Genomic DNA, 26,396 nt, shown 5'->3' with positions numbered 1-26,396 from the left:
ACTTGATTTCATTAGCTCAAGTTTGGCAGTTTTACCATCAAAGCAATTAAGGTGGGCAAATAAACTTAATGTTCCAAGATCCTTATTTTTGCTTGGATGGTTTTCTTGGACTGAAGCCGAGCTCACGGACTGTCGACGTGCCAAAAACTGCACCGCAGCGCCGTGTATTTCCCCTGAACTCAGTTTGTTCTGCTACTCCGTTTTCTCTATAATGTGAAAAATATGAACACTCCTGTGCCAACCGACACGATGACACATTGTGAAGGATTTACTGTGAATTAGCTTCACAAAGGAAACGATGGTAATGCAGCCATGTCAGATTGCACTACACAGCACAGGGGTAAGCCTTTACATGCGCTTATCATTGAAGTGCTTCAGTACATGGGATGCACCGCTTAAGCTTGAAAAAACAAGAACAAACGAGCGAAAGATCACAGGTTGTGTTTGAGCCAAGTGTCTAATTTGTCAGTTTCCAGTGTTGCTCCCTTAACATCTAAACAAATACTGATTGACCTGTCATTGATGACCAGACTTGCTCCTGTTAGTTTGCTAGTATTACTTTCCTACTTTCCCCATATAAAAAGATTAACTGTGTGTGTGTGTGTGTGTGTGTGTGTGTTTCAGCGTGTAATAGAATACATAAGGAAGATTTTAGCTATATTTCCACGACTAACTTCACAGTATTTTTGTAATGAGCATGTGTGTTGATTCTCAATTACATTTTTTATTCTTAATCATTATTAGCAGAATCACGATGGCCTCCTAGGCCTGTTTTATCTCGATAAAGGCTGTGGGTGCATCGCAAACGTTTTCTCACCACAGTCTCGATCCTTTCTCCTCCCTCGTCCTCCTGCTCTTCATCCTCCTCCTTAATACTGCTGAGTTCAAACTCTGTGCAAACACCGATCTCGTGGTTTTGAGAAGAAAAAATAACATCCTCTCATCAGTGAATCACGCTTCATTGTACACCCACACTGTCTTGTGCCTCATGGCTCAGCTGCTTTGAGTCACTGTATTTGATATTAAAATGAAGCCAAGACAAGAATCTCTGGATAGTTGGGCCCAGAGAGCACTTTATGTATTTATCACAATCTCAGAACAGATTCTGTGAATCAAGGTAGCTCACAGTGAGCAACGGCTGTCTTTGTAATAAGATGGGAGGTTGAATCATGCGCTGAGAGCTTGTTTAAATAAAAAAAAGAAAATGCTCGAGCAGCCATAAAGCAAAATTGTTTTTTTTGTTTGTTTTTTGTTTTGCTCCTTCTTTTCTTATCTTCTTACGACAAAGATGGTGGCACTTAGTGGCACACAAGATTAGTTTCCTCTAAATATTTTTTTCCTGAACGACTTTCAGCTTTGCTTAGAGTTACTGTCACCTTGAAGTGAGGTGCTTGCACGTGCTGGTTTTTTGCAAATTGTGCAAAATAATATTTTTTTTCCTTTTTCCTGCAGTTTGTAAAAATGAGTGCATCTCAAAAATGAAACTATGAAGACACTCGAAATAAATTTCCTGTGGTGGGAAACTATTTTATCTAACGTCAAAGGAGCTTGCAAAGAAAAGTGTCTGGACTTCTTTAAGTTGCTTGAAGACGTTTCACCTCTCATCCGAGAAGCTTCTTCAGTTCTGGATTTAAATCCAGTGGGAGTTTCCCCCCACAGAGGGACAAAAGGACCCCCTGATGATCCTCTAATCGCCTGAGCCAAGGTGTGAAACTGGGTGTGGGTCAAAGTCAGCCAGGGTTTCGGATGAGCTCGTTGTGAAACCTGGCCCCACCTTATCCTGCGAATTCCTGAGGTCAGATGGCCCAGGATGTGAGTGGGCGTTAAGGCGTCTGGGGAGGGAACTCAAAGTATTCAAGCAACTTAAAGAAGTCCAGACGCTTTTCTTTGCAAGCTCCTTTGACTTCGATGACCTGGATGACTGAGAACCTTCAGACACATTTTATCGAACCTTTTTACATTTGCCGTTTTGAGGGATATACATGTGAAATTTCTGTAACTACAAGTAGGGCTGGGCCATATCATACCGTTCACGTTAATACCGGTGTAATGTCGGGCAACGATAAGAAAATGAAATATCACGATAGAATATGGGTAAAACGCGCATACGCGGTGCCTTTCTTTTCATACGCACATGGCGGGAAAAGCACTGACGAAGAATGAGAAGAGCGAAAGCGGATCGTTGAATGAAACAGATGAATCTGAACTGGTTTGTAAAAATGCTGCAGCTTCACTGGTGTGGAACTGGTTTAGCTTTCGTCCGTCAGATACACAACAAAGCACTATTTTTGGTAGCGCATGCTAGCGAGCCGTCGTTATTACCGTGTTTGATTTTAAGTGTGCCGTATTTTCCAATCCTTTGATTTTTCTGAAAGTCAACAGTGCCCCTTATAATCCCGTGTGCCTTATGTATGAACTCTGGTTGTGTTTACTGACCTCGAAACGATTTTATGTGCACGGCGCTCGAAAATCTGTCAAATGCTTCAGTACGACTTTGCTAAGCTTCGAAGCCGCACCGCTTGATGGATTGTCGGAGCGTTACGGCTATCGTAGGCGGAGCCTCGCGGAGTGATACGTACTGTGCTTCAACATAATATTACTGTATTGTGTGTGTATAACCTCTTTAAGTTTTGTGGATATTATACATGGTTGTGCTGAGGATATGTCGGCCAGTTTCCACTGGAAATGCCTTTTGGTTAAACTGTCAGCAAGAAATTTGCATTTGCACTGTTAAATTTTTATATTTATTTTAATGCAGATAAAAAACAGCTGCTTGTTTAAGTGAAAATACATTGATGTGTTTTTTTTGCACTAATAAAGTTGTGGAGTTGTAAAGTATTTTGTCTAGTGTCAGTTATTTCGTCAGTTATATCGTTATCGCAGATTTTCGTGATAAATATTTTTGATCATATCGCCCTGCTCTAACTACAAATATGTGTGTTTAAAAAATATATATATTTTCAATTTTTCTGTAGTTTATTGCACTTTTTTGCAATTTATCTCGTTACTATGGACCTAATGCATGCATATTATTGAAATTTGGGATATGTCAGTTGTATTGATGCATATTAACTTGAAATGCTACAGCAGGTCAAAATATAAAGACTTGGTTCTGTGGTGGGGTTTAAAGGGTTATTAAAATGAATCACATTTGTTTTGTGTTGATGCTGCTGGGCTGTGTCAGAGAGATTATCCTGACCATCTTACTTATGGGATTGAAAACACTGACCACAAGTCAATAAATACATGTAGAGCAGTGTTCAGGCAGTGCTGCAGGAAATTACTTGTTTTCACTCATATTTATATTTTACTCAATGTTCTTTGATAATGACACAGAGCTTCATGAGCCTCTAAATGTCGCTTGTTAATGTGTGTGTGTGTGTGTGTGTGTAAACTGTTAAACTTCAAAATCATCTTCTTTGCTCACACTGTAGCGTATTGTATTTTTATGTAGCAGGCCCTTTCATTTCTGTTAATTAAAAACTACAGTCAATTCAATTCAACTTTATTTATACAGCGCCAAATCACAACAACAGTCACCTCAAGGCGCTTTATATTGTAAGGCAGACCCTACAATAATACATGCAGAGAAAAAGCCCAACAATTAAAACTGTCTTGATCAATACTTCTTCCCACTCCCTTTCAACATGTAAATTAATCAGAATGTTTTTTTGTATGTAATTTGTATAGTATATTTTTTTTCTCTCATTTCTTTTCTAAATGTACTTGTATATTGTTCACATGTTGAAATAAATTACCAATCAATCAATCAATCAATCAATACGTCCAGACGCACTGGATGAACTCATCATGTCTTGAAGCCAACATAATAAGGGACTGGCCTTGCTATTTTAATCTCCAATCACAAGTGAGCGTCTGTTGTAGACAACTTATCAGAATCAGAATACTTTATTGAGCCCTAGGGAAAATTATTTTTTCGTTACAGTGCTCCATTATAAACAAACATTAACAGAGACAGACAATACACTAACTAAGAATAGCACAATATATACAGGAATATATATACATAAAAGTCACTTGTTAATAAATAGCTGAAAAAGGAAGAACATGTGCAAGAAGGGTGTAGCCGTTGCAGTAAACAGCGTGTTAAGTGGATGCGTTGTACAGGGAGCCAGAGGCAGGAATGATTTCCTGTGTCGTTCAGCGGTGCTTTTTGGTGATCTCAGTCTCTCACTGAACGTGCTCCTGTGACTGACCAGTAGGGATGGGTATCGTTTAGGTTTTATCCGATACCAGTACCAAACCGGTACTTTTGAAACGGTGCCGGTGCTTAAAGAATGAAGAACACACTTTGTCCAAAAACCTCTCATGTTTAACTGTTTTCCACTTTTTCTTTGGTCCTTTTAGCCTTTTTGGCCAGGGTGAAGGGAGTATCTGCCATCAAACAAGAAGACAGCCGCATGTAGCTATGATGATGTTTGCTAGTTCACCTTACCTGCATTAATGTAATAACGTGGTTAGCCTACTCAACGTAAATTACACACTAACAACATTAAGCTACTCACGCAGAGAAGAACGGCTGCTGCTGCATCATCATCCTCATCATCATTTCTGCTACACTGGCAGGGCTAGGGGCCAGGACTCTATTCTTCGGGTTTTTGGGGGATGTTGCTAACTCCGGGTCCGATAACTGGCAACCCACCCGCAGTAGATGTGCTCGATGTGAGGTCTCGCAGCAAGCTATCAAATACAGCACATTTCTCGGCTTTTAAAAAAAACGCTATGCGTCGCCAGGTGTTTGATCAGATTTGAGGTGTTACCTCCTTTGACAGTATCACAGTATCAGCTTAAAGCACTTGTTGCTGCTGAGTTTGCATATTTTGCTGTGAAGTACAGCCAGACTTTGACCGCTTCGCCTTGGACATTTTTAATCTGTAGCTCTGCTCTACAAGAACGTACGTACCTGGCCCCACCTACTACGCTTGCAAAGGTAAAATGATTGGCTAGAATCCAGAGTGTGTGACATCTCAGGGAAATAAAGCACCGAAATGTGCGCTGCTTTTCGGTCTGGTTACTACCGTTTATGTCAGAACCGGTGCCATCATGGCACCAGATACCGGTACCCATCCCTACTGACCAGCATGTCATGGAGTGGGTGGGAGGTGTTATCCAACATTGTCTTTATCTTGGACAACATCCGCCTCTCCGACACCACCTTGAGGGAGTCCAGCTCCATCCACAAAACATTGCTGGCCTTACGAATCAGTTTATCGAGTCTGTTGGCATCTGCGACCCTCAGCCTGCTCCCCCAGCATGCAACAGCATAGAGGATCGCACTGGCCACAACAGACTCATAGAAGATCCTGAGCATTTTCTTGCAGATGCTGAAGGACCTCAGTCGCCTCAAAAAATAGAGACGACTCTGGCCCTTTCTATAAAGTGCTGTGGTGTTTTTAGCCCAGTCCAGTTTATTGTCAATGTGTACTCCAAGGTATTTATAGTCCTCCACAATGTCAACACTGACCCCCTGGATTGAAACAGGGGTCAAGTGTTTCCTGGTCTTCCTGAAGTCCACGATCAGTTCCTTGGTCTTTGCCACGTTGAGCTGCAGATGATTCTGCTCACACCACGTGACAAAGGAGTCGACCACAGCCCGGTACTCTGTCTCATCATCCCTGCTGATGCATCCAACCACCGCAGAGTCATCAGGAAACTTCTGAAGATGGCAGGTCTCTGTGCAGTGGCTGAAGTCTGTGGTGTAGAGACAGTCCCTTATGCTGCTGATTATTATTATTATTATTATTATTATTATTATTATTATTATTATTATAATTCTCATCATCTTGAGCAGAAATGTGGTACCACCTAAACACCTTTAAAGCTATTTATCTGAAAGGAATTTCATAATGCAGAATCTTTTTTTCTTTCATGAAAGCCTGTATGTGATGTGAGTTATTATCAGGAAAAAGACTGAGGGGAGATGGCGTTCTTACAAGTTCTTACAGCTCTGAAATGCCACATGCTTATACAGGGAAGGGAGATATCCTCCTTTGGGTGGAGATTCAACTATGCTGCTATATTTCAGGGCACTGTCAGACTAATGTGGCCAAAAGAAGCTCTACTGTCCCCCCTCCCCTCCCCAGTGGCAGCGGCGCTGATGTGTTTTGATAGGAGGGCATGACTGAAATAGCCACGGACTTGTCTTGAGGGAGAAGTCTGAGGCCTGGCAGTGGTTAGGACAACTGTATGCTGGCATTAGTCATATTTAGGTGTGTGTGTGTGTGTGTGTGTGTGTGTGTGTGTGTGTGTGTGTGTGTGTGTGTGTGTGAAAACATTTGAAAAGCTCTTGTAAGAAATCATTGCCTTTTGTCTTATTAAAGTTTCAAATATACATATGTTTATGTACCGAAATCATTACCTAACTTGGGGTTTGCTGATGCTTTAACAATTATGCTTTGAAAAACAAAAACAGCTTTATCTTTGATCATTTTATCAGAAATATACATTTGGTAACTATATGAAGGAGGCCGAAGTCAGAAGGTCACGCTGTGGCACGAGCAGGATCACTTTAAGGGGTGTCCTTGATTCTCATGTCAGCATCTCATATGTGTAAAGATTTTTTGTCAGCAAATTAGACATTTCCCCCCGTGTCCTTACACCAATGATCTATGTTAATAGCTACTTTGTTGGCTCTGCAGCAGGGTCATTTGTAGCGCAGTCCTTGGTGGATGCTATTTGGAGCCTGGGGATGAGAAGCTTGAGTGCAGGCTGTTTATAGTGAAGCAGGGGATGAGCAATAATGGGACGCAGGAAGAGATGGACACAGACAGGTAATAAATAGCAACTCTGGTTCTAGCTAATGTTTCATTTTTTAACATTTAATATGTTGTAATTCTTCTTATCTCTGATGTTTAAGGAAACTTGAATAAATAAGGAAGGTTTTAATTAAGGATGAAATGCTGTGATGGCAGCAGTGTGAAAGAAATTTGTCTGTACCTATGACAGCATCATAAACCTAAAAGAATAAATACAACACTAAATATCGAGTAATAAAGAGAGTGCAGACATATAAGGCTGCATCACCACCATCCTCACATTCAGTTTTTGTTCATCTCTGCACCAACCGCTCGCACGCCGCTGTTTGGTTTCTGGCTCTGACCCACTTTATTTAGAGGTGTGTGACGTCACTCAGTGTGTGCGTGCATCAAAACTATCCACTTCCTAATATGCGTACGTGTGGAGTTGTGTGTTCATTGTGGATACATCGTTACTGCGAGCGTTGCACACGATGGCTGACAGCGCAGCCACCTGGCCTGTACAGTCAAGTTCTAATTTTAGCATTCACAAACTGGCACTGTCTCTTTGTCTTACTTACACACACACACACACACACACACACACACACACACACACACACACACACACAGAGAAGAGATTTACTCCTGGTGGTGATATCTGGAGGTTTTCATAGGCCGTGCCCCCACATGGCAGTTTCCTGTTTGTTCTCCAAGGTAATGAGACTGCGGGGGGGGGGACACTTCCACTGACATGATGTCGTCTCCCCTTCCCCTCTGACTTCTATCTCCATTTCGGAGGTAGTTGAGATGAAGATCAGAGAACTGGAAGATTAAATCCAGAGACTAGCAGAGAAGAAAGTAGGTGGAGAATATAGAATAAATTGCTTCCTTCCTTCCTCTGCAAGCAGAGATAAAATGGTTGTAAACAGGGAAGGCTGAATGATTTGAGAGCTTCCTCGTTTGTGCAAATATTTGTCTTTGGAATGAGCTGACATACTTTGTCATTAAATCCATTTGGCTTCATTTTTGAAGGTTAATTCTTAGTTTGTAACTACTGAATAGGAGCATGTGGTTTTCATTAGCACGTCTTTAGTTAACAGATATCTTTTCAGTCTGCAAGGCTGCAAAAACAGTACTTGAAATAAAATAGAAGCTGCATTCAGCTACATGTCTGCTTGAGATAATAGAGGTCTTTCTTTTTTGCCTGGGTATCATTGCTGGTACACTGGGAGGTCAGAGAAGGGTTTCTTTCTCTCACATGTCTTCTCTTCCTTCTCCCTCTCAGAGCCAGTAAGATGAATGAGTCACTCCAACAAAAGAGCCCTTTAAACCGCTTGTTTGCATTGCGCCGGTCGATCTGTTTCTTTACTGTACGTCAGTCTGTCTGCATCCCATCTCCCTGCTCGCTGCTGTTTGTCTGCAGTTGTTTATTTTTCTGTGTGCTCGTTTCTGTGCCTGCCTGCCTGCCTGCGGATCCACATGCTTTTCCTCGTGCTTAGTCAACAGCATGACTCAATACCCACTAGGGCTGAACGATTATGGAAAATAATCTAATTGCGATTTTTTTTTTTTGCCCCAATATTGCGATTGCGATGCGATATGCGATTATTTTTTAAGGTCTTTGTCTTCTGTATTATTAAACAAAGACAAGCAATACATCATATAGTATGGCCAATACTATATTACATTAATTTTAAACTGTTCTTTCCTGGAAGACAGACCTCTGTTATGATGACATGAGGTGATGCATGAATTGATGACTGACATTTTTATTTAACTTCTTCAATCACAACAGTATATTTGAACATACACAATAGTTTATTTTTAGCTTACAAACATCTGAGCATAAAGTGCTGACAAGGAACCCTGGTGTAAACATTAAAATGAAAGTCAGTACAATGTGCAGATTGCAGAAATATACATAAACAAAATCAGTGGCTTTACCACACTCAGTTTTTCGACATCTGTGAACTACTAGACAGTCATTCAATTAAAAAATAATATTAAATAAATAAAACTAATAAATAAAAAATACACACATCTTACTGATCTCTGCAGTCAGTAACATTACACATAAAGTGCAAACATAATAGCAATTGTATAAACACACACACAAACACGCCTTTAAAGTTTAAAGGCGTGAAATTGGACGGTCTAGTTCTGATTAGCGTCACCGCTGTCTCGGTGGAGTTTAATAAACTCGGCCGTCTGCTTCTTGCTATCTAAAATATAACCAGACACTGGTGTAAATTCTCGACTGTCTCATACTTCTGTTTAATAAGTTTTCTGTTTGACGTTTAGTCAGCTGTGTGAAAAACAAGGAGGAACCCACCCGGGGGATTAATAAAGTTTTATTTTATCTAATCTAATAACTTTAATCTCAGCCAAACCGATTTACTCACGAACAAACAAAACACTGAAAAAAGCCCAACAATAACATTTTTAGGTTGTCTAAGTGACTTATATATTACGTTTAACCCGAGCAGCGAAACTCCGCGGTGATCTGAAAATGATGTGCCGGGAGTTGTGCTGTTCTCGGCCGCATCAGTAACCCTCGAGCTCCCGGCTAGCTGTCGAGCTGGTGGGTAGCAGACGCCTCTGAAAACGTCGAAGCACTTTTGCAAATATGGGATATCTTGATAAACCGAGCAGATATTTGATGTTTACACAACTACTTTCTCGCCTGAAAATATGTTAAAAGTTTATTTTGTGACCCAGAAAGATTAGTATGAGTAATTTTAAAACTTAGTAGCGGCCGCCATTGCTGGAAACTGGAGTTTGGCTGGGCCGCGCTATGAATTCTGGGATATGGTAGTAATTTGGACAGCCTTCGGCGCGTCGCTGTGACGTAATCGGTCTACAAATGCGGCCTCAGGAGGATGCAGCCCATGAATTTGGACATGTCCAGAGTATAATCGCAGCCTTTGCGGTTAGAAAATTGCACTTGATCATGTCGCGATATTATCGCAAATGCGATATATCGTTCAGCCCTAATACCCACAACAACTCAACACACCATCTTCCCGTCGCAGTTGTCCCCTGCTACTCTCCCACCTGAGCGCGCTCCGACATGCACGGCACACACCAGCTTATCATTTCCAAACATGTTGTTTTATCCAAGCAAAAGACGTCGAACACGTTTTAAAAATGAGTTTAAGATATTTATTCCATGTCTAAATGAAATGAGCTCCCATTTTTTTCCTTCTTTTTCATTCAACACCTCTGCTGTTAAATCTCAGTGGTGTATTATCTTCCTTTCTGATTACTATGCACAGCAGCACAGGTCTCGCATTCAGAGTCTGGAGTGGCCTGGCATGGTCTCTACTGCTGTAGCTGGCAGCATTAGCTGTGTATGTGTGTGTGTTTTTCTGGTTGGCGAGCAGATTGAGCCTCTTTGTCTCTTCCCCATTTGGAGCAGCTTGTTAACGGCCTCTGAGCTGCTGCTGCAGAAGCAGAGCTGTTCTCCACATGTATGTTGGCCCATGGCTACATGCAGGAGTTTTATTTTTATCCATGTGCGATTTGGAGTTTGTTTCCAGAGCATTGTTTAATGTTTTGGTTCCTTTGTTTCTTATATAGCTAGGGCTAATGCAATAGATCCCAGATGTGTAAGGCGTCAGGAAATAACGCAGTAGGTGCTGTACACGGACTTGGTTTGCTTTAGTTTCCTGCTGACAGTAGTCGATGAAATTGTAGTGAAATAAAAAAGCAGAATAGCACACATTTTTTAAAAACGGGTGGAATATCCACCAAACATGGATCATAAAGATGGATCGGTGCATCTTGCACCCCTCTGCATCTGTTTTTTTTGTATTCTTGAGGCTCCGTAATTGCACAACTGCAGCTGTGCCCCTCATTTCCTAATTTGCCTTTTCTACCTGACAACACATCAGGTATACAAGACGGGTATTTTTCTCAGAGGTGTTTTGGTTTGTGTCGATGTGCTCTGTTTGTCTACCTGCAAAAATTCCACATGAGCACTGAGCAAGTAATATACAATCTTCAGGTTAATCGTCATGGCAACAGCATGTAATGAGCTCTTTTGCACATGTGCTCAGTTTAATAATTGCAGTTGTTCAAGGTGATGGTTTGTTTTTATGGAAGACTGTTAGTGACAAACACTCGATTGAGGCTGCAGGGTAGATCTCACAGAGATGTGATAACACCATCTCTTGTTCAGCTTCCTCCTCCTCCAAGGTTGGCCTGAGCCACACATTTTTAACAAATCAACATTATTTGAATTCCATAGAAATTAGTACAGAGACCCACAGTCTTCTAGGGAAAAAAATGTGGTGTGCTGTTGCTCTTCAAGTGCCTTGTAGTTTTTTAGATTTGGCAGTGTCCTGTCCTGTTTGGCTTCATGTCCTTTGGCTTTTCCTGAAATTGCATTACTGTGTCTTGAGAAGAGACCACTAATTACGTTAGCACATCCTTCTGAACGGAAGCCATCAAGTCATTAAATAGTATGCACCACAAACCCTGTTATTTCCCTCTCTGTTAATGAACTCCTGCCACACACATTCATGCATTCATGTCATGGTGCAGGTCCTGCACTGGTCCTAACAAGGAATAATCATTTATTGGGTTATTTAAAAATACAAACGTTTGGTGGAGTCGTGTGTGAATACAAATATCTGTTCTGATGTATTTTTATGTGTGCGTATTTCAATGCTAAACATTGTAATGACCTCCAATAAAACGACATTTTCCTTGTTCATTATACTGTGTTATTGTCCTTTTCTTGCACTCTTTAATTATTGGGAGTGCTGTTTTATAGTAGATGGACATGAAATAGAAATAAGCTTCATAAAAGCAATAAGAGGTAATTCCCATAAAACAAAATAGTCCTGCAGGGTTGAACTCATTTAAGGTAATGTGCGCTGAAAGAGCCAAACAACACACATACATGTGCATTTTCTTAGTACAGCTGTGAATATGTCAGCTGCTGCTTCAGGGAAGTAGTAGAAACAAACCCCAAAATAGAAGTAAAGGGGTATTTATTTAAGCTGTCAAATCTGAAACAAGTAAGATGTCAAGAAAGAACTGGATTTCTGACATTTTGGTTCACTTTGAAAACCATCACGGCCCAGAATCTTCCTGCTGGCCTTAACTGAGCCTCACGAGAGGAAACATATAAAAGTAAACGACTTTTATGCTTCCAACTGGATTTTTGTATTTTTAGTCAAAGCAACTCTTTAGCTAATGCTACAGCGACACTAGGAAAACACCGACCGGAGACTGTGCGATGAACAAAATTGTGACACGAACGATCGTGTTGCCTTTGAAAATGAGATCGGGTTCATCGCTCTTTGAAGCAGCTTTGGTGCATTCAGATTGTGATTTAACCCTTTCATGCATGGATTTTTACAACCTCAATCAGGATTTTTATTCATCTTTAGGCATAAAAAAAGATTTTTGAACTTCATTCTTTTTAAAACATGTACTTTTCAAAGAGTTTTTTTTACATGTCCACTTAGTCAGTCCACTGGCTGACCAGTGGGTGGCAGGTATGGAGTGGTTTGAGCAAGTATACCATCAAGACTGACACAAATAAAAGAAAACAGCCTTTGAATAGCTGTCCACTGTGGTGACCGCTGCGCGTGAAGGGGTTAAACATTTAGTCTGCTGTCGATCTGTTAGTTTGGGATCGAATGGGGTCAAGTTGATAATAATAACATGTGTGATGGGACGGCGATTAACTGGTAAACTGGCAGTCGCAAATTTGTTGCCATCTATGTTCTCAGAAAAATTCACGTTTACCTCAGATTTCAAACAGCAGTTTGTCTATAAAGATTCATGTAGTTGCTGCAGGTTGGTGATTTAACTGAATGATGATAAAGGTGCTCGACAATCTTATTATTATTTTTTTAAAATAGCCACAACACAAACATTTAGCACCCAGCTGTCACGTCCCCCATCAAAAACGCAAAGATGAGTCATGCTCGTTGCTGCAGACTGACTCAGGTTACATGAGTCTGCAGTCATTTGCAAACCGGTCTGTCTGCAAGCGTTTGCAGTCAGTTCACATCAGGCCGTGATCGTTTGGAGACAGGTTGCCTCCCACCTGGTGACCTGTGCAGTTACTGTGGGATCAGGTTGGTTGGTTGTGTTGCATGATCAGTCTGTTGGAGACCAGTTGGTTGTTGCAACTATTTGCAGTACTTTAAGGTTTGGCACCAAAAAAACTTTCTGCGTCAGTGGGTCCACTGATTATTATTTATTTATTCATTTTATTCCCATTTATGTTTGTTTACTTGCTTACTTATTCATTGGTTTCCTAGTTGCAACCTCATTAAAACTAGGAAAACTCCACCCCAGTGTGAGCGAGCCATAAGTCAAACTGTTCAAAGATTAATCGGACAGGACGATATCAGACTAAAATAAATGTCTGTGCCTTGGTAGCCCAGCTGTTGAAGGAACAATTTAAGCTCCTTCCATCCGTTATACTAAAGGCTGAGAGAGAGCACGCTGTGTCCTCATCTGGAAGCCTCCCACAGATGGTTCACTGAGATCAGGAGGGGAAACTGGTCTGGGAAAGCCAGAGATTGAAAGAAGAGATTGCAGTTTGGCATCGCGAAATGAAGTCGTCTGTACTTTGAAAGGGAAAGGGGTAAAGCTCGACATCAGTTGAGGGGAGGAGCTGTCTGTGTATGTGTGCAAACGACACATACGTATGTACTCACAGGGACACACAAACAGCATGATGGCTTCCACAGTCGCCCTGCTGAAGTACATGAAAGTAATAATACTTGTTGTGTTTTGGTACTTTGTCGCTTCGCTGAAGGCCATCGATGGCTGTTTGTTTAAGGTCTGTAACATGTTAGACGGGTGATGCATTACCATAAGATGAAAGGATAAGAAAGCGTTAAAAGAAAAACGGAAACCTTCCTGCTCTTCATCCACGACCTCAGTGACCTCACTGATTCAAAGCCGATGTTTTCATATGAAAGAGTACTCATCGTGTGCCTCATGTAGCCACGCAAAGTGGAAATAAGATTTCTGACCTTACCTAAACTCTTATTTTTGACCTTGCCTTTATAGAAACGAGCACTTCTTTCCAACACCTGATCTACTCGTGTCCGTCAGAATTCATGACGCTCTTGGCATCATGAATATTCTGCAGTGGCGTATGTGTGTGTGTGTGTGTGTGTGTGTGTGTGTGTGTGTGTGTGTCTACCTTTTCGTATATAAAGACAGATCATGTCCTTACGTGCAACATATGAAACTGCCTTTAGTCTTTCTGTATGTGTGCTGGTGCTGATTATAAGCAGCGGGATATTTATTTGAACCTTGACAGTCACCATTAATAGGATGCAAGGCTGAATATGTTGGCAGAATCAATGGGAGAGTATTTCTGGGCGAGAGCGTCTGTGTCCTGGAGGCCTTCTCGGATTGATTTCTCGTTCTGATGCAAAATTAGTCGAGTGGAGAAATGAAATAAAAACATGGAAAAAATGTAAACAAGCTGCAGGTACTCTCCTTTTTTCCCTGTGGGTCTGCTGTAGTAGTCTGCTGAGCTTCGGTGTGGTTTCCTGTTATCCAGCTTATGACACTTCTTAGGTGAGCAGAGGACTGTAGACGCTCTTAATTTTTAGCAGGAGACTACAATGATGATATTTGTCTTTTATTCATGAGTAGGGTCACTGGTGTTGAATTTGAGTACCAGAACACATCAAGGACGGGAGCATGATACCGTTTTGTGTGTGTGTGAAGTAGCATCAAGTTTCTGGTTGGAGACTTGTGTGTAACTGCATGTGGTATGAGGAGAAAAAATAGGTTGGTCCTTAGATTATGTGATGAGATCGCAACCACACAAAGAGGAGGAAGTATGAGAGTAAGGGAAACATTGGAGAAGAAATGGAGGACAACTGGGCCTTCATTTGGGGTAAGAAAGAGGTGCGAGCATTTGAGTTTGTTTAGCCTAATGTAACTAAACATGACTCATTTCATAGACAGGAGGACTAAGCTGGGACTAGGAGAAGATTACATATTTAATTTTTAGAACTTGAAGCTGGACTAATGTGCTGGTCAACTGGCAGAGTCGTTTTTGTAGAGTAATTCCTGAACAAACAGGATACTTTGTGCTTAAATTGGTAAAACAGGAGAAAGTCCAGAAGTTTCATGTGAACAATGTCTGCATTTCTTGTTTTTCACCTTTTGTCCCGCAGCTGTACCAAGTCCACGGAGTAAATGCGTTTTGTTTTAAGGCATGAACTCGCCCGAGCTTCCTCGAGGCCTAAACACACCAGCGCTGTAATCATTTGTGTTGTGTTTCAATGAGCGGCTCCAGTAGAGCTTCAGGAGATGTGAGGTGATGTGTAGGTGAGATTATGACTGTAGAAGGCTGGTTTGGTATGACCCCTGAATTACTGAGTAATTACCAACTCCAGTAACTTTATGGCTGATTTTGTTCTCACCTTGTGAGTTTGTCTGCTTGATTTGATGTTTATTTGTCTGCGAGCATTTTGAGCTAGTAATCACATTCCTGTTCGGTGCATTAAAAGTCAGCAGTTTCTCAGCGGCTGCTTTCTTGATGTTCGCTGTGCTCAGAAAACTTTGTTTTCATCCTTTTTTTTGACCTCGCATTGATGCAACTAGTCACTAAATAACACATAAAACATTTTCTTTAATTTCCTGGGTGATGGATGAGTCGTTCACTGAGCCTTTAACCCACGAAACCGTCAACTTCTAGTCACGTCTTTGTGTCTGCATAGAATAATTCACCTTTTTCTCTTTTCAGGATTGAAAAAACGTACCAGGAAGGCCTTTGGGATACGGAAGAAAGAGAAGGACAATGATTCCGCGTAAGTCCTCTGTTGTGTTGTTTGATCCACGCACAGAGCTTATTAGTGCTTCACTATGATGCTGTGAAGTGGAGCTACAGGCTGACTGAACACTCGGGGGGGGGGGGGGGGGGATGATATGTGACAGTAGGTTATGCATATTTATGGCAGAAGAATGAAGGGATTGTGGTCAGGAAGAACAATTACAGGATTAATATTAAGTGTGGTTCATGTCAAATACATGAAATGCTAGACAGCAGCTTCCTGTAATCATCTACGGCTCAAGGGTCTTCCAGCCAATTACGAGTCACTGCTGAATACTGTATAGACTTTATAGACCACTTTATTGTATGTCATGTGTTATTTAGGATCTCTAAAATAATACACCAGCTTACAATACTTGTTGCTTGTTTTTTGTGTAAGATAAAGGGAAGAAATGTTCTGCATTTATGTAACTACGACAGTCATAATACAGGAAACTGCTGCCTTTGGCGTTTGTTTAGTCAATCTTTGAATTTTTGTAGCCATGTTCTAATCCTACACAAAACAGTTGAAGTGTTATGAACCTGCGTGTCTGTGGAAGTGTGATCATGTGAAAACTGGATTAATCAGAAAAAGACTCACTTAAATGAAGAAGTTGTGTCTTAAGTAACATTTTCCTTTCTTTTGGTTTGCACAGGGGGTCTCCAGACAGAGATGGTGTAAGTAACAGAAACGATCTAGTACATAAACAGTTTTATGTATTTATTAATTGGGGTTTATGTAAGCCTGTGTCATCAGAGAAATTTGTGAGGCACATTGTTTTTGTGTTTTTTCTTTTTCTGTTCTTTTCACCTGACAGGAACCTCGAGAGGTTGAATCGGTACTGAGCTCAGCTTTTTAGACTAGACCACACTCTAGAGAAGTGTAGTGTGTAGAGCTTAGACTGGTCATAGACGTCGCAGTATGTTCTTTAACTCATCAGCCTGATGCAAGTGCAGCTGTTTCAGCTATCTGTTCTTTAGCGCACTCTCTGAGGAAGCTTTGTGGGGGTGTGGGGGGGCGTTAGGGGAACAACACCAAGTCATGTTCAGCTCCATCAACTAACATTAAAAAAACCCCAAAAAACAGCCAATTTGATGACTTGAAGAGCCGCTAACGTAACAGAGTAGCCTCAGAGTAAAAGCTTTGTGACTTAAATCTGGAGGTTCAAGGTGTTTGGGGGAGATTAGCTGAGACGTAGTTCCTCTGTGTAGGTGTGTAATGCAGTTGCAGGTATGTTGTATCGTGTTTTGTTAGGTGAGATTTTAGTCAAACTGTTTCTGTCTTCTCGCTCTCAGAAGAAGACGAACGGGGCCCCGAATGGCTTCTATGGAGATATCGACTGGGACAGATACGTAAGTAAAAACGCTGCTTTGTAGGTCCAAGCTGACTTTCAAGACTGTTTGTTGGTTTCACTTTCATGTCGTGACTCTTCTGTGTTGATCTGTGGTTTTATAAAACAGATCAACAGCTTCACAGATATGTTAATTGTTTGTAGATGGTCCCGTCAGGTCAGCGGGTTTACGTGTGTAGCTTACACGGTGGGTGTGGGTTGCATGTGTGGAGTTTTTTACTTTGCAGGAACAGCTGCTGTTTGTCACTATCATTCAGACTCATTGTGTCTTTCAGAACTCTCCTGAGGTGGATGATGAAGGCTACAGTATCAGACCTGAAGATGAATTAGAAGAGGAAGATATCCTCAGCACAGTTTTTAATACGTGGCAGTTTCTGTCAAGTTACTTGGCAAGAACTGGATTGCTTCATTGTTTGTGTCGCATTTGCTGCACACTGTTGGGTCAGTTTTTGTCGTGCATGTGATGGAAGACAAACGTGACGTGGCTCACAGAACAGATCAATATGATTAGTGTTTTACTGAGAAATGGCATACAGATAATAAAATGGCTCAAGTTCTTTAAAAAGGTGTTTAGGCCCCAGATTTAAGATACAGAAAAGTCTTCATTTTTATTATGTGGCTAATAAAAAAGTAATTAAAAACAAATTTATAAAGTGGGTCAGAAAAGAACATTTCTAAGTGTCTGTGAATGTGTCTTAAACAGGACGATGTCACAGAAAACAGACTTTTGTAAAGAAGAAACGATTTAAGTACCGACACACAAAGTTTCACTGAGGAATGTGGTTCCCGGGTTTCTCATCAACCTTAAGATGAAATGTAAACGTTTGTTTTCCTTGACATTTTTCCTTCACTTGCCCCCAAAAAGTCTCACTTCTTCTCCTCCGACGAGTCCGAGGAAGAAGAGGACCACAGGAAAAAATTCAAGATCAAGATCAAGCCTCTGCCGCCTGATCGTGTTGTGGAGGCACCCTCAGTCGATGAGCTCAAAGCCTCCATAGGCAACATAGCTCTGTCCCCATCTCCCATGGTGAGTAGATCTGGTTTCCCTGGTCCGTCTCTGCTAGCTTTAAGTTAGCCGTGCATGCATGCATGCATCATTTCTGTTGCTCTTCTTTTTTGTGGTTTTAACTGTGCATAAATGTAGCCATTGCTCACGTATCGTCTTTTCTACTGTGTGTGGTACTATATGTTGAGCTGCTACGGTTTCTCTACAATATAAAGCTGCTTTAACCAGTATTGCTCAAAAGGGACATAAGGACACCACGAGGAGGACTGAAATCACAATTCATTCCTCTGTTATGATTGATAAAAGACCTCTAATTTCATATAATTGATTTCAAGTGTTGGCGATATAGTCTTGGTCAGACTTGGTCATAGTCGCTGACTTCAGTGTTTGAGTAACTCGAGGCAGATGTCCTACCGCAACAGAAACCATCTAAGCACCGCTGCAAAATAGCAGGGTGTGAAGCTCTTATTTGAAGCGATGCAGCTCAGTTGATGAGTCCAAATTCTAACCAGCGTCCTCTTCAGACAGCCCATAATTAGCGACATCCCTGCCTCTCTAGCTGGGACCCATAACTTGAGTGTTTTCCAGTGAGGAGAGCTGGCTTAAGTATCTATCTTGAATTATTCAGGTAGGAAAGTGGGCACCTGTGTGTCAGTCTGCTGTGGTCATTTGAGCCTCTGGGCCTTAATAATTGAGTCCAACTTCAGTGTGCTCACCCACTGACTGTTAACCTGATCACGTGTGAATGATTTTTCACGCTGGTCACGTCTGTGTGAACGTGTATGAAGAGCTAATGCATGAGGAGGCCTGTGTTTTTGGAAGGTTGCACACCTACATTTCTTACCCTTTCTCAGTTTTTGATCATTTTCAAAGGACTATTATTTCAGTGTGACAAGCTCGATTTATAAGGCTTTGAACACTAATACTTGACATCGTATTGTGTGTTGTTTATCTTCTACTCCTAAATAAGATAAATGTTAAGTGTAGGGCTGCCACCAACGATTATTTTGATAGTCGACTAGTCACCGATTATTTTTGCAATTAGTCGACTAATCAGATCATCATCCACTGGACGTAAAACTACAGCTTATTGCACCAGCAGCATCTGCTCTTATATAACTATCATTAGCTTACAGCTTTAAGTGTTTAAGGTCTGTGCTAACTAAAAATAAAGACAAGATGATAGTTTATTAAATTTTAATTAAATTTGCAGATTGTTTCGGTGGAGTTTAATAAACTCCTTGCTATCTAAAATATAACAGGACACCGGAGTAAATTCTGGAGCATCTCACACTTCTGATAATCAGCTGTCTGCTTGACGTTTATTCAGCTGTGTAAAAACTATAACTTTAATCTCAGACAAACTGATTTACTCAGGAACAAATAAAACACTGAAAAAAAGCCAAACAATAACATTTTTAAGTTATCTAAGTGACTCATATATCATGTTTAACCTGAGAAGCGAAAGACGGCGGTGGGTTTGAAAACGATTTGCCGGGAGTCCGGTGTTCTCACGGCTCTAGTGAGCCTTGCCCCCGGCTAACTATCAAGCTAGTGGGTAACAGACGTCTCCGAAAACGTCGGAGCGCTTTTGAAAATATGTGGTGTCCTGATAAACTGAGCAGATATTTGAGGTTTACACAGCTACATTCTCGCCTGAAAATATGTTAAACGTTTATTTTGTGACCCAGAAAGAATAATAAGAGTAATATTAAAACTAACTAGCTGCCTCCATTGTTGGAAACTGAGCTGGGCCGCGCTATGAATTCTGGGACACAGCTTCTTCTTCTTCGGGGTTTAACGGCAGCTGGCATCCTTGTACATGCAGTGCTGCCATCTTCTGTTTCAGTCCGTTATTACACTCTTAAATCCTGCTACTGATTCCTGCGTCTTTTGTGATCTTACAAAGCTTCAAACGACGCGTCGACTATTAAATCAGTCGTCGACGATTTTGATAGTCGACGTAATCGTGGCAGCCCTAGTTAAGTGCGGCCCTAACTGTATGACATATTTGAGAGTGTTGGATGTTGAGGTGTTGCTCTTCATTTTGGTTCAAATCTGCATGACGTTTAACTGCCCAGCGCTTTTTCTTCATACATGCACACAGTTATTTTATGGCTATGGGTAAAATAATTTTTTTTAAAAATGAATATAGGCCACATGCTAACTGAAAGACTAAACCCTGACTGTTGCATGTATGTGTTTGTTGTTTCTGTAACCTCATTTGGTTGATGTATAAATGGGACTGAATCCAGGGAAAACCGCTAACACCATCCCGGCTGCATGTGCCCGTGTCTGTGGGTTTAGATGACTGCCTGCGTTGTAAAAGAGACTCTGCTATGCCAGTGTTGATGTACCATTCCTCCTTTTTAATTTTTCTAATTCTCTCCCTGTGCTGTCTTGATTTTGCTTTCTCTCTCATCTCATTGTTCTTTGCTGCCTCAAATGATGCTAAACTCTGTAGAAGAGTCCGGTAAGCCTTTGCTTTGTACCCCTCCACCCCCTTAACCTTTTCATCTGTCTTGGCATTTACTACCTGCTGAAAATAGGCTAGCTACATTTAAAGCGAAATATTTATAGGGCCGGTGGCTGTTTTGTGATTTCTCTGTGGCTGTAGCCACTCGTCATCGCGGTGCCAGGTTATTCTCAGCGTTTTCACGCCTCATGCACAATGATGTGGCTGCCAAAGTATTTGGACTATGTGAGCCCTCGTCTTTCAGGGTGTTTCTGCTGGCTAAGATTTCTTAAATCTGGTTTTAATGAGTTTTTGAGTGTTAAGCGCCCTCAGTCCAAACAACTAGGTTGAAAACAGTAGAGGCCAGCAAAAGGTCAAGGATGGAGTGAAAATGTTTGAGCTTAAATAAGAGATCTCACATGACATTTGATATCTTTGACATCTTACTTTTTAATATTTTGGGCAGAAACAAAGAATGTGTCCTACTCGAGCACCAAAAGCAAAGAAGCAATGTTTTCTTTTTGATTCTTTTCGTATTTCAAATAGAAAACGACATCGTATCTTTAAAGGCTAAAAGGTCAAAACGTGAGAGTCGAAGAGCTTCCTGCTGTGCTTCCTGTTTACATACAGCAAAGCAGCAGTGATTGGTTATGACAAGCAATACAGAGCTTTGTCCTTCACCGGTGTATCCAATCAGAGGTCTCCTTTCTAGGAGCATTTCCCACCCACTGTTGCATCACTTTAATCACTCACGGCTCACTGCACAACTGGATCAGGCAAAAGAGTGAGCGATGGAGGGAGAGATGGCTGATGCGAGGTGGACATGACACAGACAGATGGAGAGATTTCAGTTCAAATTAAAGATGCCAAGGGGGCAGATGGAGTCTACAAGGGAGAATAAAAGGAAACTAAAGGATTAGTTGGCAAAAGGGTGGTGTTTGCAGGAAAGTGATTAGAATAAAGATGGATGAAAAGTGAGCCCATTTGAGATTCTAGAGCGACTACATTTTGTTCTTGAACACTAACCTAGAGTTGGGGAAAAAAAGTGAGAATGACTTATTTAAACTCTTATCTGTTTGACATCACACACACAGCTGTTCGAGCTTATTTAAAATAAAAATCTGAGACAGATGAGCTCGTTTTTTTATGACTGGGTAACAACCACATCCTCAAATTCAGCCAACCAGGCCAAAAATACTTCTCATCCTGATGTATATGATGTCTCCTTTACTGATTTGTCACTCTCTGATCAGGTATCTCTTCTCTCTTCCTTTTTGCTGGTCACAGAGACGTAGCCCGGTAAGTGGCTTCTTCTTCCTTTTCCCTGGGGTTAGACTCAATGTACCATAGCATGTGCCACATGTCCACTTATTCCTTTTCTCCTTGTCCTTGGGGTCAGTTGAATAAGGGAAAATATGTAAGGGTCAGCAGTTAAAACAGTCAATCAATATGTTTAAAAATTTCATTAACATTAAAAATATTTTTAGCTTTTTAAGATCAGCGATATACTTGTGTACTTCTTTTGGGTATTTCTTTGCCTTGAATGGCTTCATGCTTGGTCTCTACTGGGGACACAATTTACACTTTGGACAGCTTGGACCCTTTGATGTCTTACTTCAGTCACTCCCCATCGTGTCTTCTCATCTGCTCTCCTCCCTGCCTTCTTCTCTCTCCTTATCTGCCTTTTGTTGGCCTCTCACATCCTGCTTGTGGTGAATTCATACACATGCTCTCTTAGACTTTGGTGTTTGGGATCACAGCCGAGAAGGCAGTAATGTTTGTGCTGTTGCCTCCCCATCATCAACACTGGTCTCTTTTTTTTGTACGCCTATCGCATTTTATCACGTGGCTTCTTACAGCTTCAAAGGACGTTTGGAAAACCTTTAAAGACGCCATAAACCACTGCAAGCAGATTTAGATTACCAGTATCCCACTTTCAGACAGATTTGATGTTCACAGCATGATTGTTGTAGCAGCTTTGCATCCCTTCATTTTTTCTGTCTCGCTTAAGGCAGTTTTCTCTACCTATTACCGTTGGGCGATTGGACGAATTTATCGACCACAGCGATAGGCTGAGCGTTTTACAAGAGCGATTTATTTATGTATTTGCCCATGAGTAAGTTAGTTTCAACCAACAAAGTCATGTTTGAGTCTTTGCTGGCGCAGTACGTCTGCACGAGCGGCACACCTCTTTGGTTATATCCTCAGGTTTACCTCTTTCACCCGGTTTAAAGCCAAAGAAATCCCAAATTGGTGACTTTGTATTTTACTTTTTGGCAACTAGTTCCTCCATGTTTGGACTTACTGTGTTCTAAGCACGCAAATCAGTCCGTGCATGATTACATTGCTCCGCCCATCAAAAAGTCACCTGCCCGAATATATCGGCCATCGTCATTTATTGGACTGATGAATGTCGGTTAGAAAAATGTGACAAATCGCCCAAAGTGGGGAATGCGTGCAAGTCATGCCCGCAAGTCATGCCCGCTCATGTGAAGTGTAACCGAAGTGTAACTGAGTGCAGTCTGATCAGATTTAGTCGCAGTTCAGCCTCCGACCTTCAACAGCCGTTGTCTTTGCTCTGTCCAAACACACTGGGAAGTTTCAGAAAGAAAAGAATAAAAGAGCTAAGATCATCTTTTTTGGTTTTATTAGAAATCCTCACACATGGATGGAAGAATGTTGGATCCAAATATGAGAACAATTTGAGGTTTCCTGTCTTTGACTTTTTACATTTCCATGTTGTTTCTTTCCACGTTACAGGGTTTGAAAAGGAACACGTCCAGTAAGTATCAGCTTCATCACCTCAGGCCAAGCTCGCTTTTTACAAGTGACAAATTAGGAGGATGTGATGTAAGATTAACGTAAATCCATTTCATTTTGGGCGCAGGTGAAGAGATTGCCAGACCGAGACGCGTCGTCCCTCCTGCACCCGCCGTGGCCCCCACACCAGCTCCAGCACCACAGCCCCCCAGGTGTGTATCTCGGTGTCGCTGCTCGTCCTTTCTCCTGCCTTTGGATCACACTTCAGTCCCGAAAAGTTTTGTGCAGTTGGTCTCTATTTTAGCTTTTTGCTCGTTCCACGACACTGACGCGTTCATTTTAATTATACTTTTCTTGATGTTTTAGTCAGCGGTGTCAGTAACAAGAGGCACAATCGCTGTATCATCATGCATAAAATGTCGACATTTGGAAACTGCACCATACGTTGGCGAGGTTTTTGTTATCTTCAATATTTTCTTTGCTTATTAACTGCAGGCTTAAACCGTGGCATGCCACATGAAAAATAGTGTAGTAAGAGGAAATGTCTTTGGGTTGCTTTTGATCTTTTTGCCATCTCGTTAAATAATTCCAGACAAAAACTGTCCTCTAAAGCCAGACAGTCCTTTGCAGACCTGCCACTGTATCTACACAAAAACTCCACGCTGTGCAAACCTGGTTTTCATATCTATTGCGCTGAAGACGAGGTCTTTTTATGTTTAAGTGTGCGTTTGTTGGTTGTTGTTTGGCTGCGGTGTTTGGTGTGTTGGTTGCAGCCTCGGTACAGTGAATATGAGGTATTTGTATTTTCTGCAGATGCGATTGAGCCACAGTCACTTTCTCTTTCTGTAATGCCAAAAGACAAATGTTAAAAGTCAGTTGTTTTTATTCTGCCCCCAAAACCATCCCATTAGCTTTTCCCGTCATTCTTCCTGTTGTTGTTTATGCTCCTGCCACACTTTGAAAATGACACATTTGTAATATTGTTGGGAAGATTTGAGCGGAAAGGGGAGCTGCAGCCTGATCAGACGACATGCAACGAGACGATGCACTCTGACTGTTGTAGCTGTAACTGTTTGCTGCTAACAGTTTCTTCTGTATTGTCCTGTTTTTTCTGTCGCAGCAATCAGCAAACACCAGTCTCTGAAGACACCACAGGCTTATTTGGGCCTCCTTTAGAAACAGCCTTTGGAGAACAGAAAACTGAAGGTAACCCTCTGTGTCTTTGTCTGTATCGGCTCTTTGAATATGTTTCTGTTGATGCTTTGCTGTCAAAGTATGTTAGCAGTATGATGAAAAACACACAAACACACACTTGTTGTCTGTGTGAGGCTTCCAGCTAGTTTTAGATGTCTTTGTTGAGGGTGTGGTTGACGGCAGTCCTCCGAGGTCGTGCTCTTTTGCACAGTGAAACTCGTTCATATGCAGATTCTGCCGTCACCTGCTCACATCCAGCCCTGCAGGATTTTATGATGCAGACTGTGGATGAGCTCTTAGCTCTTACGCAACTGCCGTGTCAGGCGTAAGTAACATCAGCTTGACACAAATTCCCTTCGCATTAATTCAGACAAGTAGAAAAGCTCTGCCTCTGGCACTTTGAACTGGTAATGTTTCACTTTTTTTCCAGTAAATACTAGTTTCATTAAGATCCTCTTAAGGTCAGTTAGAGATTCTCTGTGTAATTTGACGCAATTCAGTAGCGTCAGATGTGCCGTTAAGTTGAATCGTTGTCTTTGTGAAGCTGCTGGAGTGTAGACGGGATGTGTTGCAGGTTTGTTGCATCACACTGCATTCATCCTTTTTTAGCTTATTAGCTGGTGTATTTTTTTCAGATGTCTTTTTTATATGCAATTATAAAAGCGAATATTATATAGTAGCACTAAATCGAGTGCGTGTTCTTGTGTTGACACATTGTGATTGCAGTTTTTACTGACGTTCTCATCTGTAGCCGTGTCCCAAAACGTCGGCTGCATCCTCCGGAGGCTGCATTTGAAGGCCGATTACGTCACAGCCAGGCGACGAAGGCTGTCCCAATTCGTCGACTCCTTCAAACGCGGCTGACAAATGCGTCCTTCATTTCCCCAAATTTGAAGGATGGGTCGGGTGTGTCCTTCGTGGCCCACCATATCCCAGAAATCATAGCGCCGCCCAGCCAAATTTCAGCTGCCAACAATGGCGGCTGCTACTAAGTTTTAATATTACTCTTATTAATCTTTCTGGGCCACAAAATAAACTTTTAACATATTTTCAGGCGAGAAAGTAGCTGCGTAAATTACAAATATCTGCTCGGTTTATCAAGACATCGCATATTTGCAAAAGTCTGTCACCCACCAGCTCGATAGCTAGCCGGGGGGTTCAATGGTCACTCCAGCCGGCGAGAGCAGCGGACTCCCGGCGTCATCGTTTTCAGACCCCCGCTCTTTCGCTACTCAGGTTAAACCTCATATATAAGTCACTCGGATAACTTAAAAATGTAATTGTTTGCCTTTTTTTCGGTGTTTTATTTGTTCCGGAGTAAACCGGTTTGGCTGAGATCAAAGTTATTAGATTAAATAAAACTTTATTAATCCATCGGGAGGGTTCCTCCGGGATTTTCACACAGCTGAATAAACATCAAACTGATTAAACAGAAGTGTGAGACGGTCGAGAATTTACGCCAGTGTCTTGTTATACTTTAGATAGCAAGGAGCAGACGGCCGAGTTTATTAAACTCCACCGAGACAGCGGTGACGCAAATCTGAAGGCTAGACCGTCCCATTTCACAGCCTCGCACTTCCGGCCTTCTCGGTCTTTGAAGGACCCGGCCCACGTAGACCGCGAAGGCCGGGTCCTCCGAAGGATGCAGCCGACGTTTTGGGACACAGCTTCACGCAAACATCCCCAAAGGATCACGAGCCCGAAGTGTTTCGCTGCTAACGCCCTTCACGATGGCCTTTTCTGTCCCCTCCTGAACTTAGCGGTTCTATCTGAGTGTGACGTGTGGGGGACTCCTCTATCAGAGCCTGAATCCTCTTTGACAAGATCCTTTCCCACAGGAAGTAAGTTGCGCCATTCCCTCCACATTACGCCGCACTTCCCCGTCCCTGTGAAATTAACACACAGATGGATCAGCTCAGCTCATCATCCTGAGAAATCTGCAAACTGACCTGATCAAACAGCTGTGTGCCAATAATGCTCCCTTCCCCGTTCTAAACAGCCATCGTTTCATTTCATCAGTCATTTCACGAGCACGTGATTCAGCGTCGGTTGTAACACCAGAGAC

The 26,396-nt window shown here is 41.8% G+C and overlaps 1 protein-coding gene across 4 annotated transcripts in view; it reads left to right on the top strand.

Moving 5' to 3' along the window:
* The window catches only part of sgip1a (SH3GL interacting endocytic adaptor 1a), an 80,697-nt gene that overhangs the window by 35,489 nt on the left and 18,812 nt on the right, over window positions 1-26,396 (top strand). For 3 of the 4 annotated variants that reach the window (XM_085435827.1, XM_085435824.1, XM_085435826.1), the window contains 10 exons: window positions 15,499-15,562; window positions 16,221-16,242; window positions 16,861-16,917; window positions 17,192-17,255; window positions 17,768-17,943; window positions 21,665-21,676; window positions 23,138-23,159; window positions 23,265-23,349; window positions 24,258-24,343; window positions 26,092-26,172. In XM_085435827.1, coding sequence (XP_085291953.1) covers window positions 15,499-15,562; window positions 16,221-16,242; window positions 16,861-16,917; window positions 17,192-17,255; window positions 17,768-17,943; window positions 21,665-21,676; window positions 23,138-23,159; window positions 23,265-23,349; window positions 24,258-24,343; window positions 26,092-26,172 — 669 coding nt within the window. The remainder of the gene's footprint in view (window positions 1-15,498; window positions 15,563-16,220; window positions 16,243-16,860; window positions 16,918-17,191; window positions 17,256-17,767; window positions 17,944-21,664; window positions 21,677-23,137; window positions 23,160-23,264; window positions 23,350-24,257; window positions 24,344-26,091; window positions 26,173-26,396) is intronic. The other variant, XM_085435825.1, reaches the window with a different exon arrangement.

The sequence above is a fragment of the Copadichromis virginalis genome, linkage group LG17 (genome assembly GCF_057382275.1).
Source record: "Copadichromis virginalis isolate Kocher_CV1m ecotype Utaka linkage group LG17, C_Virginalis_male_GT1.1, whole genome shotgun sequence".
NCBI lineage: Eukaryota > Metazoa > Chordata > Actinopteri > Cichliformes > Cichlidae > Copadichromis > Copadichromis virginalis.
Note: the sequence above shows the minus strand (reverse complement) of the source record. Positions and strands in the feature narration are given on the sequence as shown.